Source organism: Ambystoma mexicanum, chromosome 5q, assembly GCF_040938575.1.
Source record: "Ambystoma mexicanum isolate Mex_15411 chromosome 5q, UKY_AmexF1_1, whole genome shotgun sequence".
Taxonomy (NCBI): domain Eukaryota; kingdom Metazoa; phylum Chordata; class Amphibia; order Caudata; family Ambystomatidae; genus Ambystoma; species Ambystoma mexicanum.
The window spans coordinates 694,930,368-694,951,322 of record NC_090933.1 but is presented as its reverse complement, the minus strand read 5'-3'; the positions used below and the strand labels follow the sequence as shown (position 1 = coordinate 694,951,322).

At 44.7% G+C, this 20,955-nt stretch overlaps 1 protein-coding gene across 3 annotated transcripts in view; it reads right to left on the bottom strand.

Moving 5' to 3' along the window:
- Nucleotides 1–20,955, bottom strand: part of C5QH8orf34 (chromosome 5q C8orf34 homolog) — a 1,794,780-nt gene that overhangs the window by 214,259 nt on the left and 1,559,566 nt on the right. For all 3 annotated transcript variants that reach the window (XM_069621157.1, XM_069621156.1, XM_069621158.1), the window contains exon 11: nt 9,098–9,215. In XM_069621157.1, the coding sequence (XP_069477258.1) occupies nt 9,098–9,215 (118 nt within the window). The remainder of the gene's footprint in view (nt 1–9,097; nt 9,216–20,955) is intronic.

Genomic DNA, 20,955 nt, shown 5'->3' with positions numbered 1-20,955 from the left:
GCCGAGAACCAAGTCAGCCTCCCATTGCCATTCTCTGGTAGCAGGCTCGCTGTTCCCTTCTCTTCGTTTCTGTTCTGAGCTACATACTGTGGCCACTGTTCTGTACCGCTGTACATCCTTTCACCATTCTGGTGTTCCATCTATACTTATTCCTCCTTTCTGTACTTACTATTTTATTCCAACTTTGGCTCTGTTTCCTCATCTGTCTGAGATTCCGTGCAGGGTTCAGAAACTCTCCCATTACCTTTTGGATCTGGACTCTACATCCACTTTACTTGTTTGGAAGTATTTAACTCGAGCCTCTCTATGAGCAGAACGATCTTCTGAAGGCTTCTCTGAACTCCTGGAGCTTGTCATCAGCAGGGTTTTTTGGTGCTTTCAAGCTTTTTCCCTGCTATTTGGGCTGTCTCCCTGGGGTTCCCTTTGGCTAGGGCTTTGGATCCTGTCAAGGTGGCCTCCAGCAGAGCCAGACCCAACCTGCACTCCAAGAAAGAAAAGGAAACCAAAGGAACCGAAAGAACTACAAAGACCCAGACGCCTGACAACATCAGAAACTCCAGACGATACCTTAGAAGTAAGAGGTCAGAAGGGGTCACAGGAGGGTACATCTGAGATTATCGCGCAGGGCACTATGAGGAAGATAAACCATCATACATAAATACTAATGGAAGGTCCTATTTAGGATTGGGGATTACAAACAATTAAGTCCTTAGAGAGGTGTGAGAGTACTATTTTTTTTAATGTTTCTTAGATATGTAAATGGGAAACCAAAGAAGACTCTTAACTTTAGGGCAGCAACTCTTTGTTTGTCACAGTAGTAATAAAAGTAAAAGGTCAGAATACATATATTGTTAATATCAACACCAATTCGTAAATATAATATGAACTTAGATTATAGTTTGTGCAATAGCTTTTTGTTTAAGCTTTTTCATATAATTAAAATCTTCATGCAGTGAGAATACTGAAAGGTGGAAGTAAAATTGGATTCTAATTTTGAGAAAATATACATAGAGATTTAACACTGCAGGTAGACTTTTACTTCTTCACTAACTGACTCAAAGGTGAACACAAAGTGGGAACACAAAGGGAACTAGGGTGAAGCCACATGGGTGATGTATTACAAAACATAAAATTACACTGCCAGTTGAAAGCACTTGAAATCCATAAACAGTGGGATAGAGTTATTGGTGTATTGGTGGAAAGAGGTTTTAGTGTATTCACATTAATGAAATTGAGGATAAAATATACTTAATTATGTTATTGTGTGTTTGTTCTTCCTCTGTTTCTTTTGTTATTCTTTGTCTGCTATACCTATGGTTGTTTGATTTGGAAACTTGCTTTGACAATTTGAAATATGCTAATTAGATTCAATTGTTAGCGAAGTGTGAAACTTAAGTCAGCCTTGAAGACGCTCATGAGGGGCCACATGAACTGATGTGACACCTTCGCGAAACACGTGTTGGCAGGGATTAGGCATGAGTTATGGCAGGGATTTAGGCAAGATACACACTTACTAAACAAATGCATTGTACATAAATGCCTTGACAAAGTATGTATTGTTAGCCAGGAACTGAGGTACAACATACATTTGCTAAATCAGTCTATGTATTTGTGGTATTGCAAAAGAAAATAAGATGAAGTTGTTTAAATAAATTTGACAAATGGAATGGAATTTGTGTAAATGTGTTATAAGTTGCGGGAAGAATTCCCTAGGAAATAGGGGGAATTTGATAAATATATAATAAACTAATTTATCACACTTAGGGGGGATCTGAAGTTGAATTTAAGTCAATAGCACATGTACCCTATACCTTAAAAAGTGACATGGGTTATAATAGCTTTATATACCAGACTCTTTGGCTGTACCAAGTGGCATGGGCCTATAAGCCTGTTAAATGCCTTTGCTGTGCTCAGGCATTCAACTCTGTCTTCGGGCCCATAACACCCGGTACGGCTCTTGGACCAAGTTGTCCAGCTTAACTATACTATAACTACCTTTCAGTTATATAACTATATTATAAGTATAAAGCTTAATTATAACCCTTGGAATACTAAGAGAGGATAAGAACCATTAGCAACCTGGGAGGCGCCATCCACTAATAAGAATGCTCGGAATGCGGGATGTATTCATCAAGGAAAGCCAGCATTCCAAGCATTCTCCTTGGTGTCGGGCGTTTCCTTTCCCCGCTCCCTCTTCACCATTTAGAACCTGTGTAGTTTCCCTACACGGGTGCTAATGTTGTCCTTTTTTCCAAAAGGAAAATAAAAAATAAAAAACATACCTGTGTGGTGCATCTGGAGTCCAGCAGTGCTGCTCTTCGGGAATTCCATTGTCTATGTTGATGACGTCACAGTCATCAACATGGAAAATGGACTTCCCTGACAGCATTGCTGGAGCCGATCTGCAACATAAAGGTAATTTCACTTTTGTTTTTTTTTTGTTTTTTTAAACACCATTGCTACCTGTGTAGGTTAACTACATGGGTGCTAATGGCGATGTTAACCTTGGCGGCGGGCTGACCCTATTGGTAACAGCACTGCTGCCCTCGTTAAGCTTAGGCCCTCAACTTGGGTGGTGGGTCATTACCGACAGGGTCAGCCCACCTCCTCGGCCTCATTATAGCCTGCATATTGTTTTGAATGCTACATTCCAAGGCTACCAGCCAGAAAGAGCATACAAACAGCTGATTCCCTGCTACCACCCAATCAGATTTTTGTACTAACAAGTTCTATATACTTATATATTGAAAATATATTTTAAAGAGTGATGCAGGCTACAAAAGCTTCATATACCTTGTACCCTCAGGCTGTACCAGTAGTTATGGCCGTGTATGCCTTGGTTAACGCCATCTATGCAATCAGGCTTTAACATGTTTTCAGGACCCTTAACTCCTGGTACGACCCTCTGGCTAGGTCTATAAAACGTTAATTAGAACAGGTTTCCCTCTATTCAGAAATTCAGGAAGTGTCATCCAGATTCTAAACACAGTAGAATCCTGCGTTCTATTTGTCTCCCTTGATCTTCCCACAGATTCCAGATCTCTAGCCAATCATTAAGTTTGGATTGTAGGCTTTAGCCAACTGTAAAGGATCAATACCAAGCTTCCCTTTGTGATGTTCACACAGTGGGGGCTGCTTAAGTAGACGTGCATAAGAAAGCCCTTGAATGCCTGAGGATAGACTACACTCTTTCTCCTTGTTAAAGCTCTGATAGCGTTAAACACTTGCCATCCAGATCTATTGTTTGCTAGGTGATGCTTGGCCTCGATAGGAGCCTCGCCTCAGGATTACTAACTTGGTGGCAGTCACCTGCCAAACAACACAGCCCTCTGGTGAAAAAGACTCAAGACTGATAGATTGTAAATGGTCAGTGAGTAAAGACTTGCTATTTGAATATATTGTCGTCAGAGGGCAGGCGGTCAGACAAGCTGGGGCGGTCTATGGTGTCAAAGTATGCTGGCAAGTAATGCATCGTAAGAGCCACGACACTGCCACTCCCTACCACCATATGTATGTCATTGAGCCCTGCAATGAACGTCATATCTCATGCTCTTATAGTGATGAAAACATGCCTGAGTTGAGTGCAGACGACAGCCGGAGGATTTGAGACAGTTGCAATAGAGGAGGAAGAAGAGAGACCAGGCATAGGCGAGTGCTCTGTCAGGACCGAAAGAGGAATATGTCAATCCCATACAGCTTTTAGCAATACAGAGAAAACACGTCTGAGATTCCATAGGCAACCATGTGAAGTTTCTGAATTCGGGAAATCAAGGAAAAAAGTATTTTTTTTTTCAGAAAGAATAACAAAAATTGGGGGAAGCATTGAAATATATATATAAAAAAAATTCTAAGCACTATTTACAGATGTAAATTCACTTTGGTACTTTAACATTATGTATTACTTGGTTTGCCAAAACAATTGCAATGTTTGATATATTTATGAAAGGGAGAGATGAAACAGTTTAATTTTATGTAATCAAATTTAAATTGAGCAAATGAAGGAAAAGCACTTCAGATTGTCACTTACTTTTCTCGTTAAATAATTAAAAATATAACACTGACACTCATTCAGCCATTCTTGCATAGACAGTAACAATAGAAAAAGGAAGTCCACATGAGAAAGAGCCACTGAATCCTCTTTTCTTTCAATTGTTAAAATGACAGTGACACATGGAGGCCAGATTGATGGACTATTTGTACTTTGGGATCAGGTTTGGTAACGAGCTGATGCAATGGTCTCGCACATTAACGTCTTTCTTTCACAATTAGAAACAAGTTTGGGGAGTATAGTGTAGCATAACATAGTATTCATCATTTTAAAAGAAACCATTGTGGAGGGTTTCAAATTCAAGGGCATTGACCATTATTTCACTCCTGTGTCTCGGATATCTGCTTGTATAATATATTGTGTCAAAATACCTAGTTCTGTCCCTTACAATCAAGTAGATCAGGCTAAACGGTCCGTTGTCCAGGACAATGGCTCCCTTCTCCTGATTTTGTGATCACAGTTCATTTTTGGGAATTACAATATTTCACCAGGGGGAATGATTCCCATACCCTGGTTTAAAGTGTCCTCAAACAAAAAAAACAAGCCCAACCACTCTCCTCTTGTGGCATTGATGTATCAGGGGGAAGTGCCTCCCTTCCTCTAAGTGAAAAGTTATTTTAACACTCTGTAGTCAAATGCCAGGTAAATGACTCCTTTCCTGGCTGGGAGCTTGTTCTAAATCCTCTGCCACTTGATATCAGGAGGATGACTCCCTCCTCTTGATGATTCTCATTACAATGTGCCATTCACACACTAGACCCATGGGGAATAACTCCCTTCCCCAGGAAGCTCCAGGGTCTCCTCTGTTCAGTACCATATACACTGTGGTTGGGTCCCAGGTTCTCCTTCTTTGACTCGGCAGACCTGGTTCACGAACCTGCCAAGTACTGCCATAAGGAATATTATGCATGTCTCTCTCTGGACTTAAGTCCTCAAGCTGGGTTTCTCTTGTTGGACTCAGTCTACTTGGTTCACTATCCTGCCAAGTACTGCCACAAGGAAGAGGACTCATTCTCTTGGTTATGGTTACAGACCATGGTCTGTCTTCATCTTCTTGGGTATGGGTCCTTGACCCTTCTCTGGTGGTCAGTGGCATTCCCCCATTCACTGGCACAAAGAAGGTAGGTCTGACTCACAGAAGATCTGATCTGGGTGTCCCAACTATTAAGCCAAGGGAGAGTCTTTAATGTCTGCCTCCCTTCTAACCCTAAGTCCCCTCTGGGTCTCCCGTACCCCCTTTTACCTTCAGAGGGATGTTGGTATGTCGCTGGTGCTTTCAGGGCCAAGTGTTTGCCTCTCTGCTGCTTCGGGCTTCACTACACATCTGCAACGACCGTGCAGCTTCCCTGTGGGTGGCTCGACTTCTCAGCGTTTCTCTCCCCATCTGTGATGGCAGTGCAATCTCCTTCTCTGCAGCTCAGCTTCACTGGGTTTCTCTCGACGTCTGTCACAGCAGCACAGTACTTTCTTGCACGGCTCAGCTTACTTCTGGTCTTTGGGATATCTCCTGAGAAGACAGGCTGCATCAGCTATGCAGCATCCTCCATGCTACTTCTCTGGTCCCGCAAGTGACTTTGAAACTCATGCACCTGAGAGTTTCCACAGCTGCCATCCGTCTCAGCTGGAGTCGACAGGTATCTTTGCCCATCTTTAGTTTTTATTCAATGTAGCCGGTTCGCAGTCGGCTCATTGTATAAGTCTTTGATCTCTTTTTTTGTTTTGTTTTTGATACTGGTGCAGGGCCACCCGGTACCATTACTTGTGTGACAAGTGATATCATTGTTTCCTACACTCTTTCTCATCATATTATTTAAAGGTCGCTTGTAGTTATCTACCTGATAGCAGTACATAGGTTTACTCTCTATAAAGAGGTTATTCGGGGAAAGAGGTTAGAGTGTGTGGGGGTGTGCTGATGTCACAAGAGCTACATGGTCCTACTCATCCCTAGAGGGGGAGTCCCTCCCTATGAGATCCTCCTGCTTTATACCTCCCACAGGGGGACTATCTGGTAGCAGCCTCACCTCCATGGCCTCATGGGAAGAGGTCCTCCCTCGGGCAGATGTTATGACATGTAGTAAATCGTCACTATAGCCATATACACATTAACATTTCAGATAGGGTCAATGCAATTCTTATGGGAGATGCAGTGCTTCTGCTCAATGTAAGGGAGGCATGGTATCACAGGCATGACACTGACACAAAAGGTACAGTTTGTAAAACCTTTATTACATTTTCTGGGTTAGGAAAACCTCCTACTTTGCCCAATATCTAGGATGGGAGCAGTCTCTACCATCAAATAATAAATTAAACAGTCCTAGTTCAGTCTGTCAAATCAAAATGGCCTATACTAGCAAAACTTAATGCCTGCCCTATCTCTTGTACAAATAGTGTGCAAAGGAGAATATATATGAAAAGGAAAATCAGTGTTCAAATATAAAGAATAAATGTGGCTGAGTCAGCTCTACTCCCCACGTTAGACAGCACGTATTAATGTGGTCCGCGTAGGCAGGATGATACACTCTGGCTGACGTTCTTAACACAAAGGCAGTTAAAAACATGGGCCGAGGCCTGTCTGGCCTTCCACGTTAAAGTCTCTCTTTCCAGCTATCAAAACACAGTTCAACAAAACGTTCACGCTGGTCCCGCTCTGACCTCTTAACGTAAATGTTCACGTAGGTCTCCCTCAGTCAGGCTCAGACCTTTCAAAGCATAGGTTCACATCAGTGCCCCTCAGTCGGGCTCAGACCTTTCAAGACAAATGTTGAAAACACTTGCAAGGGGTCCCTTCTTCAAGCTTAATTCACATCCTTTACGGGTTCTCTTCCCCTAATGTAGACACTTCCGGTCACCCTCAGTCAGGCTCGACTGCTTCCTGATGTTGAAGACTTTTGAATGTGCATGGCTTTTACTGCAGACCTCCACAGGACCACTTGGACTTTCCCTTCAGCTCACACTCTTGCATTATTTGCCCCAGTGCTTCTTGGTCTGGGTAGTTCAATGTCATAAGCACCAAAGTTCAATGTTTACTTTTTTATTCTCCCCTTTCCTCAGGGTAAATTTTGTTCACTTCGCTTTTACAGTTCATTCATTTTATCACTACAAACATTTCACCTTTCACTGAGACTTTCGAGTGGGCTACTTCCTTTTGCTGGACGACTCTGTTACTCAGTATCGCTGGTTCCACAGTTATTTGTTACTTTAAAGTTCATTCACAGGTCTGCCTTTCTTTTCGTCTCATCCACACATATGCAACCTTCAATGTTGCGGTATAATCTTGCAACTTTAATCTTTCCTTAACACATAACGGTCTTTCATGCTGCTTGCAACTCACCAGCTGTGTGTGTTTCTCTCTTGTCTTTACAGTTTTTTTCCAAATCACGAGTCAAGGTTAGAACGACATGCTTGGCCTCACCTCCCCATATCTGTCGTTCACCCGAGAAGGTCGCTGGCGTCCTTCAAACACAATGTAGCCTTCTTGCTTGGGATTTGGCCGTCTCCACGTGTCTTTCACAGCATTTTGGAGGCAAAAACCTCCTGCAGGGAACTCCTGGGTTTCTTTACACATGTGCTCTTGTCCCTAGGTCCGTTGCTCTGCTCCAGTAGGTATGCCTTCTCCCTGGAAGTTCTGCTCTTGCGCGTGTTCCACCTTGCTCAGAGTGTGTCTCTATATTCCGCCTTTTATCTGTGGGATGAGAGCTCATTGGTATAAGATGTATGCACTTAAAGTCAAGTGCCTGAATTTGCCTGACCCGATTAGCGGAACATGCCCAATGTGATATGCAAGGGTTAGCCTCTTTAGTCTCAGTCGTACTCTTCCTTCGCCCAGTGTTTGTGTAGAAAGGGGGAGAGGGGAGTCGGGACATCAGAGAATCTGAAATTAGGATGGGTTAGGTGTACAGGAAATGGGGGGAACACTGTCTCACCATTGGTCGCTTCACTGCAACTCACTGTAGGCCCCTCACCCTGGTGATCCTCCCCCACTCCACCCCCAGGATCTGGATCCAAAGGCGATGGCCATGTCCTGGCCAGCTGAGAGGGAGATCCCCGGGGACTAGTAGGTGAAACACCCTGTGGTGTCTCACATTATACGTGCATGTTTGAAATGCAACTCATTTTCTTTTGCAGGTTTCTAGGAAAAGAGGATAAACGGTACAGTAAAGAAATAGGGAAACATGCTAGTGTTTGATTCCATGACAAAAGTAAACTTAAAATGTACCAATATTGCATTGTTATTTCCAAATACATCTTAGATGAAGGTCTCTCTCGGCTGCAAAACAAGAACAGCAGAATGTATGGCAATTGCAAAAAAAACTATGCAACCTAGGAATTACCATGTTCACAAAGAATGGAGATTCCAAGCACAGTGAAATGTGACCAAACAAATGTCGCAATGTACAAGCTAAGCAGCTCCTGGTGAGAGGAAAGTTACTGGAACAAGAAAAAGTCTTTCGAAAAAAACAGGAAAAATGCAAGTTTCAAGAAGATAAAAAATAAATGTGTTTCGTATATCGGCCCATTTCATCATCAGTCAACTTTGACATTGCCAGAAGACCACCATAGTACACAAATGCACACCACTTTAAAGGTGTGTGAATTACAAAGCTCAAAACTGTTGTCACAGTGCACATGACCATGCAAAGTCACCTTCCTACATATTTTTTTTAAAACCTACATCCTCACCATCCCATCATTTCTGGCTCTGACCATCATAAATCGAACGATTATGTTACAAGGGATACATATCAGTAGGTTAAACGTGTTTAACTCTAAATCCGATGTGTAAAAAGTACCCCTTTACCACAAGAGTCAGAAAAAAATAGCCAATTTGAGAAAGGACATGACATAACAGTCTTTGCAAACACTGCATGAGAAGATCAAGAAAATCGCCAAGAAGGCACAGTTTAGATGGAAGAATGCACTCGGAACAATAGTATTCGTGTGTTGTGCATTACAAATAATGCAAGGCAGTACAACGGTAAGAAGTAAAGAGTAACATTCAAGCAACTTCCGGGAAGCACAAGTCAATAACAAAGCGTAACTGTAATTTACCGGCTAGATGTTTCTCCATACTCTGCAGCTCTTTGGCAGTCTGGGCCTCCTTTAGGAGCTTTTGATTTGATGATCCACTTCGGACTGAAAAGGCATCGGAGTCCCACACAGGATGTCGCTGTAGTTAGTTACATAAAAATAAAATAAAAGATGAGGACTAGATTACAGACTGAGCCAATTCAAAAACAAAATGTGTTTTTCTTATGCACATGCAACTGGTCTGTTCACAGAAATGAATGATGTCGCAGTTCCTCGTTGCGTGTTTGACAGCCATTTTAACAAAACGCGGTCTCCTTGACATAATGTTCATGGTTGCTAACCAGTGATGATGGGATTACCAGAGTACCCCTACAGACCAATAGTGGATCTTGTGCATACAAGTTTGAACAGTGTTAACAATGCATAGGTGCTGTCACTTTGAGACCAAGAGGTGGAGTTTAGCACATTGTAAGTGACAATATTAAAGCTTTCATCATGGGTAGGCAATGCTCCTGTCCCATTATTTTCAGGTTGGCTATTTGAAAGGCTATGCAGTTCCTATCTAGGGGTGGTGCAGACATAGGCACATCAAGGTTGTGATGATGTCCCCTGACTGTCCCATTGCAACACTGGGCTTAGGTGTTGAGTAAGTAGGGTCTATGGCCTACGCCACCATGCCCTGTCCAGAGGGAGGGACATTCTAAAAAAAACAAAATAGGTTGATAACACTTCGAGGTCTTGACATGATTGAATCCTGTATTTGCTCTCTTACCCACCATGGGAATGCCATTCGCCAGGATAGTGGGAAGTTACAAGCAAGGCAGGCCCCAGCAACACTGTATACAGACCACATAGAGGCCACATCAGCCAGTGGGCTGGATCGCGCAAAATAAATAATATGCATTGCAGGCTGAGGTGCCAGCGCTGCAGAGGGAGAATGGTTCTGCAACAAAGGCAGTTCCAGTGACCAGCACCCACTGTACAAGAATCCAATGCAGGACTGCAGTGAGATTCTTTATTGGTATGGCCTCATTTGTGGTGGAAAGGCCGCAAAGGCAATTCCGCCTACCAATCACGATGCAGAAATTATAATGGAACACACCTGAACCCCATTACGCTGGCGTAGTACTGTGAGGCAGAGAGAGGTCACAGTTTAGGGGGTTGGACAAAGGGGTTTGGATATTTGTAGGAGGAGTTAATTAGAGAGAGGAGACGGGTGAGAGGAGACCAGAAAATTGATTAAGGAGAGGAGGGTGAAAGGAGAGGGAGAGCGTCTACTGGAGGAATGAGGAGGGTGAAAGGAGGGGATGCACATCTATTGGCAAGAGGGTGAAAGAAGGAAAGAAGAGGATAGGAAAAGAACCAATTAGAAGTTGAAATGAGATGATAGGAGGAGGGAAGAAACATCTGTTGGAGAGGAGAGGAGAAGAAAATAAAGGAGGTGAGGGGGAGAATGATCTTGACAGGAATTGAAAGAATAAAAGGATGATGATCACCAGTAAGAAGGGTAAGGGGAGTGCATAGCAGGAGCGGGGGAAAAATCAACAAGATACTGGAGGGCTGTTACCTGGAAGGGGGAGGAGGAGGAATGACACCAATAAGAAAAGGAGGTTGGAGGTGAGGACATACAAGGATGCAAAGAGTTAATGTGGTAGATAAGAGAATGGCGAATCCCTGAGCCTCTGAAGGATGAGCCTGGATGGGTGGACCAATGAGCATGTGTTAGAGCATCGAAAAAATTTGAACAAATCACAAGAAGGTAGAAAAAGGAAAGACTATGTGGGTTTCCCCTAGGTGAGCGCATGTGCAAGGCTTCAAGGAGATGATCGAGAGTAGGTTGGTAGAGGGTGTACAATCTATGAAGTCCATATCAGTAAAATGTGGGAGCCATCCCATGCTTCACTACACTTCTAGTCTGCTGTAAGAATCTGAGCCCAGCCAGACCCAGCATGCCACAATTTGTAGTTGACTACTTGTACTAGAGTCCAAAGGGATAGCCTCAATACTCCAAAGCCAAAGAATGAAAAGGAGCAGAAAAGAAAGCTCGGAAGACTATGAAATAAGTGTGTGGGACGTTGCAACCACAGGACGGAGTGGCTTCTCTTCAGTTGTGCTATGCAGCCTGCAGTGACCCTGTCCCGGGCTTGGCAAGCCACAGAGAACATTTGGCAAATTTCACCCCCGTAAGGAGCACTGGTCGGGGCAGTCACCCAGAAACAGATCACCAGCAGCAGGCTGATCCTTTTCATAAGCAGTCCTGACCAATATGAAACGTTTACCTTCCTAGTTATTTTGTCACTCCTCTGTATTTACCCACGAAATACATTAATTTTGAACAAGAATTACCTGAATGTCCTATGAGTGTTACATGTCCGCTTTGTGCAAGTTCTTACTACACAAACTGTGGATAAGTGCATTTTTAGAAAGGCATTTATACAGTTTTAAAACATTACCCTCTTGACAAAAATGATATATGTAGTACATTTTTGAATCTGGCTAGTTTTTGTCAGGATTAATTGCCATTGCAAACTTGCTTTACACTGGTTAAAATGAATACAGGGCTTGATGCTGAGAGATACTTTTAACCGTAAAATGTGTTTCACCTTTTGAAGAATATTAGAGCACGAATGAACCTAAATATAACTAGAACAATCCCACCATGAACAATACGTTTCTAAAAAATCTTCAACAGATACATGAGCATGTTTGCTCCTCAATAATGCATGGAGGGCTGAGCATGATCCAGCATCCTTCCCACATTGGCCATGTAGCTTACATATACTCGGAAGGTCTGATTGGGAGCCCTGCAGTCACAGCCAGACCCTCCTCCTGCAGATATGCCCCTGAAGTGAATTAGGGTACTTGTGTGCAGCATGTGCGGGAGAAGATGACAATGGGCTCTATGCCCCTTGCATTTTTCCCCCATGTACTTTTTTCAGTGAATGGGTTCCATTGCATCTTCCCCTTTGTGTGTGTCTTCTTTGGTATGTGTGCATGTATCCCTCTTTTTGGAACACAAAATCTTTTTTTAGTCATTTCTCAAACTTTCTAATACCAAGATGTGGGCACTATTAGTTGGATACAAGCACATCTTCAGTCTAGTAATCTCTGCATCGTAACACAGTTTGTGCAAATCTCATTAGCAAGATTTCATCCTGAGGGTACAGAAATCTAGTCAGAGGTGGACTGGCCTATAGGGAGCTCTGGAGATTTCCCGGTGGGCCTCTGCACCCTGGGCCTCTTTTGTGTGGTATTTCCACATTTTCTCATAGGAAAAGCATTGGGCTTGCTGAAAATGTGTCATATAGGGCCACTTTGAACATTATTTCCAGGGCCTCTTTTGGTCCCCAGTAATTATTTCCAGGGCCTCTTTTAGTCCCCAGTCCACCCCTGAATCTAGTGATGGTATTTTCACCCACATACAATAGACAGGGCTGTTTGTTCATTGCAAATAAAGCCAAAGTCTGACAAGGAAAGAAACCAAATCAGTGGATCATACATGGAGCCAAATGCAAAAGTATTGTATAGCTTTGTAATTGCATGGTACATTTGAATGCAACCACTAACAAAGAGGGTCACGGAGAATGGGGAGAACATTAATTTGATAAAAGAAATGGATATTTGACTTGGTTCTTCAATTGGAAAAAACATATCTGAAAGACTCCAGCAGGGCTGAACAGATGACTTAAAGAACTGGTAGAGTCAAATTCTATGCCACCAGTCCCTATTATCAAAGCCTAGACACAATAAACTTTGCTCGGGGTATAAAAGCATGATCTGATGCATTGTGAATCGAGCAAAGGCTTTAGGCTCTAAGACTATAGGGCTAAACTGTGACGTATGGTGTATTTTTTCAATGGGGGAGTGACGTGGCACTCCCCCATTGTCCAATTTCTGGGCTATACGAGCCAGTATGGCTTGAAAAATCTATATAGTCCAGAAATTGGCAATGAGGAAAGACCTAGCCATTTCTCCCAGGCTCTGTGTGCTGGCTGCATCGCTCTCAATGGGGCACTCCTGTGATGAGAGGGAACACTGCACTAACAGCCATGCTGCCAGCACCGCAGGGCTCTCAGTGAGGCATTTCCTTTAATCACTGGAGCGCCGTACTGACAGCCATGCAGCCATGGCTCTCAGGCAGCAACGCCTCTCTTCATGGGAGTGCCACAATGACAGCCATGCTGTCAGTGCGGCTGCCCTCCTCGCCTGGGCCGCATTTGACAGACGCGCCCTGGGTACCGAAATCACCCACTTTCCTTCAAACTGCTCCTCACCTTCTTAGGATGGGCTTTGGGTGGCAGCTGTGCTCTCTTCCTCCGTCCGGGCCGCACCGGACAGACATGGCCCAGGCACGTGAAATCATCCATCCCCCACTCCTTATCTTGTTAAAGTGAGGGGCGGCCATCCGCCGCCCACTTTCTGCCTGCAGTCTTTGCTGGGCCACACCTGGCAGATGAAGCCCAGATTTCGCAAAACCTTTCCCCTCCTCGTACATGGTTGCTGGGAACTAGCCAGTGCAGGCCTTCAAATTGATCTGAAGTGTGCACAACTGCCGGTTTGGCCTTCAGGTTTGGTCTATAAAGCTTAATGACTTTGGGGAAATCTTAACCTTGTACCACAAAGCATTAAAATGTGAGATTTTCTTGTGGGTTGATCCTGCCCATTTTACGTAGTCGATAGATGCAGTATAATTTAGGGTTATATAATCTGGCTATCACCAATTGAGGGAGCCAGCAGGCAAAGGAGTCACTCCCCTGCTCAAGGCCCCAGAACAAGGCCTCTGTATGGCCTGTCTGGCTGTGGCCGCAAGGACACGCCATGCTCTCTGTCCCACCGCTTTCCTGCTTTCCTTCAAAACTTCATTTGGATCCCAGATGTGGTGTTAGACCCCTGTCTGTTCACCGCTCATCTCCTCCTAGGAGGTGCTGCAGACTGCCTTTCCTCCTGCCTCTGAACTCACCACTGCTCGCTGTTCGGTAATCTCCATTGGCTGACAATGCGTCTCCTGCATAGCAATGGGCTCTCTGCATTGCCGAGTGTGCATGGCCACAATCTCTTCAAATAACAGTACTACAGCAACGCACCTCACATACATTGCTTAATCCCCGCTACAGCCATCTACTTTCTCTGTATTGGTAACTTTTACCGGAAGCTGTGCAATGGGACCTCCTACCCCAAGTGACTCCTTGTGGTTTTTCCTTACTACTGTGCTCACTGGCCCGCACTGAATCCCCTTACCTTATACTTTGTTTCCTTGTTGTGCTGCTCCCTCTCCATTATCTCTTCCTGGGTAACTCTACTGTACTTCATTCTACTGCCTGCTATATGATAGTCACTTACTACTGGTCAAATGCCTGCCACGCTTGTTGTGAGGTTTTTCTTTCTATATTTGGTAAACCAACTCTGGGTATGTTGACTCTACTTGTTGCATAATTGTTAAGCCATCCACCTTGATTCTGCTTCCCTTCTCGATTGTTTGACATTTTTTCTTTCCTGTAAATCTGAATTTCAAATCCTGATGATTTTATTCTGCTACCTTTTTTCAAATGTCGGCATTTCTTCTGTAAATCTTAAAGACAAATCTAGATGTTTTTTACTCCGCTGCCTTTTTCAAATGTTTTTTTAACAATCTATACTATTTGTAAAATACTGCTTCTTCGCTGCATCATTCCTGCTTGGAGGGCCTGACTGGCCGGGTAATCCAGAAGAGTTTGTTTTGTACTTCTGTCTGCCTGTCCATCGGCTGCTAGGCTGCCTGGTGAGTTTCTTTGTGCATTGTTCAGCTCTTCTATCTGTCTCTATCCTCCCACCCACCTGGTGCTCTCCATCTCCCCTATCTATTCCAACTGTTACTCTATCACCTACCATACCTCTTGCTCGAAGCCTGGAAGAAAAAAGTTTAAAAAAGCTCTCCTGGTCTCCTACATCAATGCTTGTTCCAGAAAGACTATCAGTGACATCCTTTTTTCTGTCTCCTCCCCGGACCTATGGACTACCCATTTGGTCTCAACCCTCTCCCCTTTTTCCTCTTCACCCATTAATGGTGGCACTAGAAAGGACATACTCTTGGCACACTTCTCATCCTCCAGGTGCATCATTAATGTCCATCACAATGGCACGGTCGTGGCCCAGGGTTCTCAACCTAATCTACTCTTTCCGGATCAGAACCTGCCATCTCTCATTAACTTTCTCCCTTCTCCTGCATCTCCTCCTCCCCCCATGTCTTTATCACCACCAACGGGAGTACCACGCCACCGGAACCCTCATCGGAAAACTTTCAAAGGTGGTAACCAGCTCTATTTAGCTACTTTGAATGCTCGTTCTGCTGTTAAACACTCCACCGATATCTGTCTCCTTCTTGAAGACTTTGACTCCGACATCCTCACCATTACTGAAACGTGCTTAAATGCCACCTCTGTCACTGCTCTTGACACTCTCCTTCCCGAGGGCTACAAGCTCCTCTCCAAACCCAGGCCCAAACGGTCTGGAGGTGGAGCGGCCGTGATTTTCCCTGAGTGGGTCCCTGCTTGTATCATACCTACTCAATCCTACATCTCCTTTTAAATCCTCATATGCAGGCTTGCTGTCTCTCCTACCCTTTCTCTTACGCTCACCACCATCTATAGGCCCCCCTCTTCCTCTCTGAATGGGCCAACCTCACCTCTTTCCTCTTGACCTCTATGTCTGAACTCCTTCTCCTCCTCTGAAACTTCAATATCCACCTTGACTCTCCTGAATCAGCCACTTCACTCTTGCATGACCTTTATGACTCTCTCTCCATTACCATTCTTCCTTCTGGTCCGATCCACTCAGCCAGACACCCTTTGGTTGCCTTCATCTTTGCAGACATCCCTATCTCTAACCTGCTCACTACCTCCCTTTCCTGGTCTGACCACTATCTCCTCTTGCTTGGGGCCCCTCAGCTCCCTTGCCAAGCAGCCTTCCCACACTGCTAGCCTCCTTTGCCGTCATTCAACCGATTAAGTGCTGCTTTTGCTGCCACCTTCATCCCCCCTCCTACTCCTGCTATTGACTCTGCCACTGACTCTGTCCTTGCTAACCTACACCTCTCTATCTCTAATACCATTCACATCCTTGCCCCTGTCAGGAGGATCTACCTGAAGACTGTCTCCAAGCACAATGGCTGGTATAACTCTGATCTAGCTTCTCTGAAATGTATGTGCAGAGATGCTGAACGGAAGTGGTAGACCTTGGGCAAATCCGCTGATAAACTGGCCTGTCGCCTGCTCCAAAGGCAATGGTGTTTCTCCATCTGCTCCAAGAAGAGGGCCCACATTCAAGCCTGCATCTCTGGAGCCACTAACGACAGCAGAACTTTTCAAAATCTGCCAGGAACTTGCCAATCCAACGGCAGTCTCTACCTGTCCCCTTCCTTCCCAGGCTCTCTGCACCACACTGTCCTCCCATTTCATATCTAAAACACAGGGCATCCTGTCCTCACCTCCACCCCTACCTCTATTCCCCCACCTGCTCCCTTGCCTCCATTGCCCCCCCTCCACACCTGCACTCTCCTCCTGCCCATAGCACCTGATGAGGTCTCTAAAGTTGTCCGCTCTATGAATGTCTCATCCAAACAGGTGCAGAATTATTAAGGACAATATCTCCACTCTCGCCCGGCTACAGCCTGTTTATGAAACAACACCTTCACCACTGGCTCTTCCCCCTATCTATCCCTCAAGCACTTGCTTGTGCACCCTCTCCAAAAAGATCTGTCTTCTAACCCTTCCTTCCAGGCCAACTATCGCCCTATTTCTACCACCCCCTTCATGGGCAAATTCTTGAAGAAGTTGGTCTTCCCCCAACTGATCCATTACTGAAGTTGCTGGTTGTTTTCATGGCCATCAACCTGGATTTCGGGCATCCATAGGCATGGAAACTGGTCTCCTGAACACCTGTGAAGATCTGCTCACTAATATTGACTCCAACTCTCCTGCTGTTCTCATTTTCCTTGACCTCTCCTCCGATCTGACACGGTCAGCCATTCTGTCCTCCTAAAACGGCTCTGCAATACACTCAGCATCATGGACTGGGCACTGGAGTGGCTGACTTCCTTCTTAACTAACCATCCTCCCCAGGTGCAACTAGGCCCTTTCTCCTCCTCCACCTCACTCGCTACCATGAGCGTTCCTCAGGGATCTATCCTATTGGTGTGGATTTTCAATATCTCCCTTGCCCCTCTTGCCTACATGATCTCCTTCTCTCCGCATTTCCAGTGTTACTCTGATGACACACATCTTTCCTTCAAACGTTCCTCTACTACCTCCTCTTCCTCCTCTCTCATTCCCAGAATGTCTGCGGCTATTCATGCATGGTGCATGGCTAATGATATCGGTCTTAATGCCAGTAAAACTGAGATTCATCCTGTTTCTCTCTTGCCCTCTGGCTGCCCTGCTTGGGCCCGTTACGCTTGCCATCTAGTGAGGCCGAAAATCTTGGGGTCATCTTCAACTTCTCTCTCTCTCCTTCAACCCTCACATCTTGGACCTTGCCAATAATGCCCACTTTGAGCTTCACCTCTTTAGAGGCATGCTCCCTTTCCACACCATCCCCAGAAGCTCAAGGTCTCCAGAGCTCTGGTCCACTTTAGGTCAGAATACTGTAACAACCTCTTCCGCAATCTACCTTTTTCCGCCCTTCACCTCCTTCAACTAATTCAGAACAGGGTTGCGAGACTTATCCTTGGCCTCAAGCCCACGGACCGTTTCTCTTCATCCCTAAAATCTCTCCACTGGGTCCTGGTGGCCGCAAGGATCAAATACAAGATGCTCTGCATCATCCACAAGACTTTCTGGGCCTGGGACCCTGCATTTTCCAACTGTCTCTCCCTAAATACTTCCCTTCTAGAGCCTTCCTCTCTTCAAGCTCCAACTCTCTACTGATCAAACTCTTCTCCATGCAGAGAGTGGGAGTTAGGCCTCTATCCTCGGCTGGTGACTTCCTTTGGGACAGCCTCCCTGGCTCTCCCACACTTGAGCCGGACCTCCTTAAGTTCCAGAAACTTCTCAAAACTCTTCTTTTCTCTACCTCTTTCCCTCTATCCCTCCCCTGCTAATTTCCCCACTGACGCTAAGACTAGCAGCATGGTCCTTCATGAGTCTAAAAGGTTCCCAGGCCTTCTGCCCAGTCGACACCAGCACACTGGCCTCTGGGCCTCGAGTCTGGTGATTGGGCACTCCCCACTTGGGAAACCACCGCTCAAACATTTTCCCCTGGCACCCCCCTGGCACTGCCCCTCCTGGGCTCTCATTAGCACTTGCCTATTCCTTATTCCCTCCTCCTTCCTCCCTGCATTGTCCACAAGGCCTTCTGGGGCCTTGGGCCTCATTACCTTCAACTCTTTCTTCCTAAATATCTTCCCTCTCGAGCTCTTCGCTCATCCGCCTCCAACTCCCACAGGGTCAGTCGCTTCTCCAAGCAACGAGTTGGCGGTAGATCTCTTTCTTCGACTGGGGCATCCCTCTGGAACAGCCTCCCTGCCTCCCTGAAACTTGAGGAGAACCATCTCTGGTTCCAGTAGCACCTCAAAACCTTTCTCTTTGCTTCCTTTCTCCTCCTCTCCCCTGCTGACTTTCTGGCTGATACTGAAACTGCACTGGTTACCTAGCCACTCTCTGATCTCGGGCTCAGGTCCCCTCCCCCGCCAGTCGCACATCTGCACTGCCCTCCTAGCAACCCCAGCACTTGGTGACTGTTTTCTGTATCCCTACCGTCCCACTACCAGCACTTGACACCTGATGTCCGCCGCACTTACCCTTGCACTTGCCACCTGCTGGCCGTACTTTTTGCTTATTGTTATTTATTCTATTATTCCATGTACTGAACTGTCCCCCTTACCTCTTCCCATGCACTTGCGAGATTCGAATGTCACCTGGCCTAGTAGGATCGTTGTCTGTCTTCCCTCCGTCTCCCCCTCCCTTGCCTCGTCCCGCCTTCAAACACTTGTGTGTAGGCGCGTTATACATGCCATATGATTTCATATCATATTCCTCTCTCCTGCATATCTTTTCACTGCACTTGCACATTCAATTTTCTCAAGGCCTAGTAGAATCGTGATTGTTTATTTACTGTTTGGCTATGGTTTATTTACTCCCCTTGTTCCCTCCTCACGTTTGTCTTGTCGCGCGTGGAAACACCATTTTGTTGTACAGGTACCTTACAAAAACTCAATAAATACATTTTTTTTAAAAAAATGATGTTGATGGCAGTGCATGTCTTACTTTCCTATTTGGCAGCTAGTGAGTAACAGAAAATGGGACTGGTGTCATGGCTGCACCGACATTGGAATAACAATACTCCCTTTGTTTCACAAATCCTAACCTTAACTCTGGTGTACTTGCTGAAAACCAAATAATATGTACTAATCTGAATTAATAGAACTATATGAAACCAATAAGAGGAATAACGTTAAATATGTTTTTGAGTTATTTTTTGCACATTGGGAAAAGACATTCTATAACAAATGTTTTCCATCAAAATGTTTCTGCTGCAAAGTCATGTTTTGAAATCGTTTAATTGAAATGAATGTACATAAGCATTCTAAAAAAAGCAAATGTAACCCAATATTTTTATATGCACAAAAAGGTCTGGGAGCCCCTCTACCACGAACGAACACAGGCAAATAACTGATTTAATGGGAAGGTGCCCACTCGGGAGGGTCTACAACCACGTTTTTGCTCATAGATCTCAGGGTCTGGACTTGAAAGCATGCTTTTCCAAATGTTGTTTTTAAACATTATCCGGTTTGTTTAAAAATTGCCAAAAAATGGGAAACATTATTTAGGGAGATGGCTTGGATCGATAGGATACAGGTAATCAATTGGTTGGGGCTTGCACATTCTTTAAAAATACTGCCACAGGGGCTCATTGCAGCCCTCTGGGTGAATCTTCAGCCTAGACAAAGTGATGGGGGCCATAGAGGGGTGTACTGTTCAAAACTGTGTGTATCATCTACGAAGCAGTCAGGCGTAACACAGCAGTGTACCTAGCAGCTGAGCGCCACATATCTGGTGGTACAGCTCCTTGTGCAGCAAATCGACCAACCAGCTTGAATCACAAACTAGTTCACAAAAAGAGGACACAAAATCAATCCTTCCATTGTCTCGCACCACCCACTGGAACTCAATCCCAGTATAGACCCCACAATTTTCCAATTTTCGCAAATCTCTCAAAACCTGGATTTTTCAACAGCACCTGACTATGGACTAATCCCAATGGATGCAGAGAATCCAACAAACAACACAGTGCTACTGTTAAAATATACCTGCCCAAATGCTGGCTTCCTAAACCTTGGACAGTGCTCTGCTTTTCTCGAGCTAGGTCTGAGCTTCAAATAATGCAATAGAATACCGGTACAGCAGATCACACGTGCATGTAAGAGTAATACAACATCTAAAGAACGTGCTTCTGCATTTAAGGATGGATTCAAGTGCAGAGCTTCATTCGAGTTTTCATTTAAAAATACTGTCCATTTACAACCATGGTATCCTTGCACACACCAGAGTTACTCTGTAAATGAATGAACATTAACCATAATGAGATACTCTAGTACCTTTATCACTCTGATCTAAAAACATTCCCCTATGCACAGAAGCCATTTGACTAGTACAATGTTCACCAGACCACCATAGAATACAACATACATGACAAGGAACAGTTTCTGAAGTCTTTGTATTTTCATATATCAGATTACTTACTGACAGTACAACCTTTACCATGTTAAATGGTAAAGGTTAGGGCATGTGACCTGCAAGGTTCAACTATGCTAAAATATGTCATGTTGTTAGGATACATGGTTATAAGGACTAGAGTAGCTAATGTACTAGACAGACATAAATTATAATCATTTTAGTGCTGGGTTT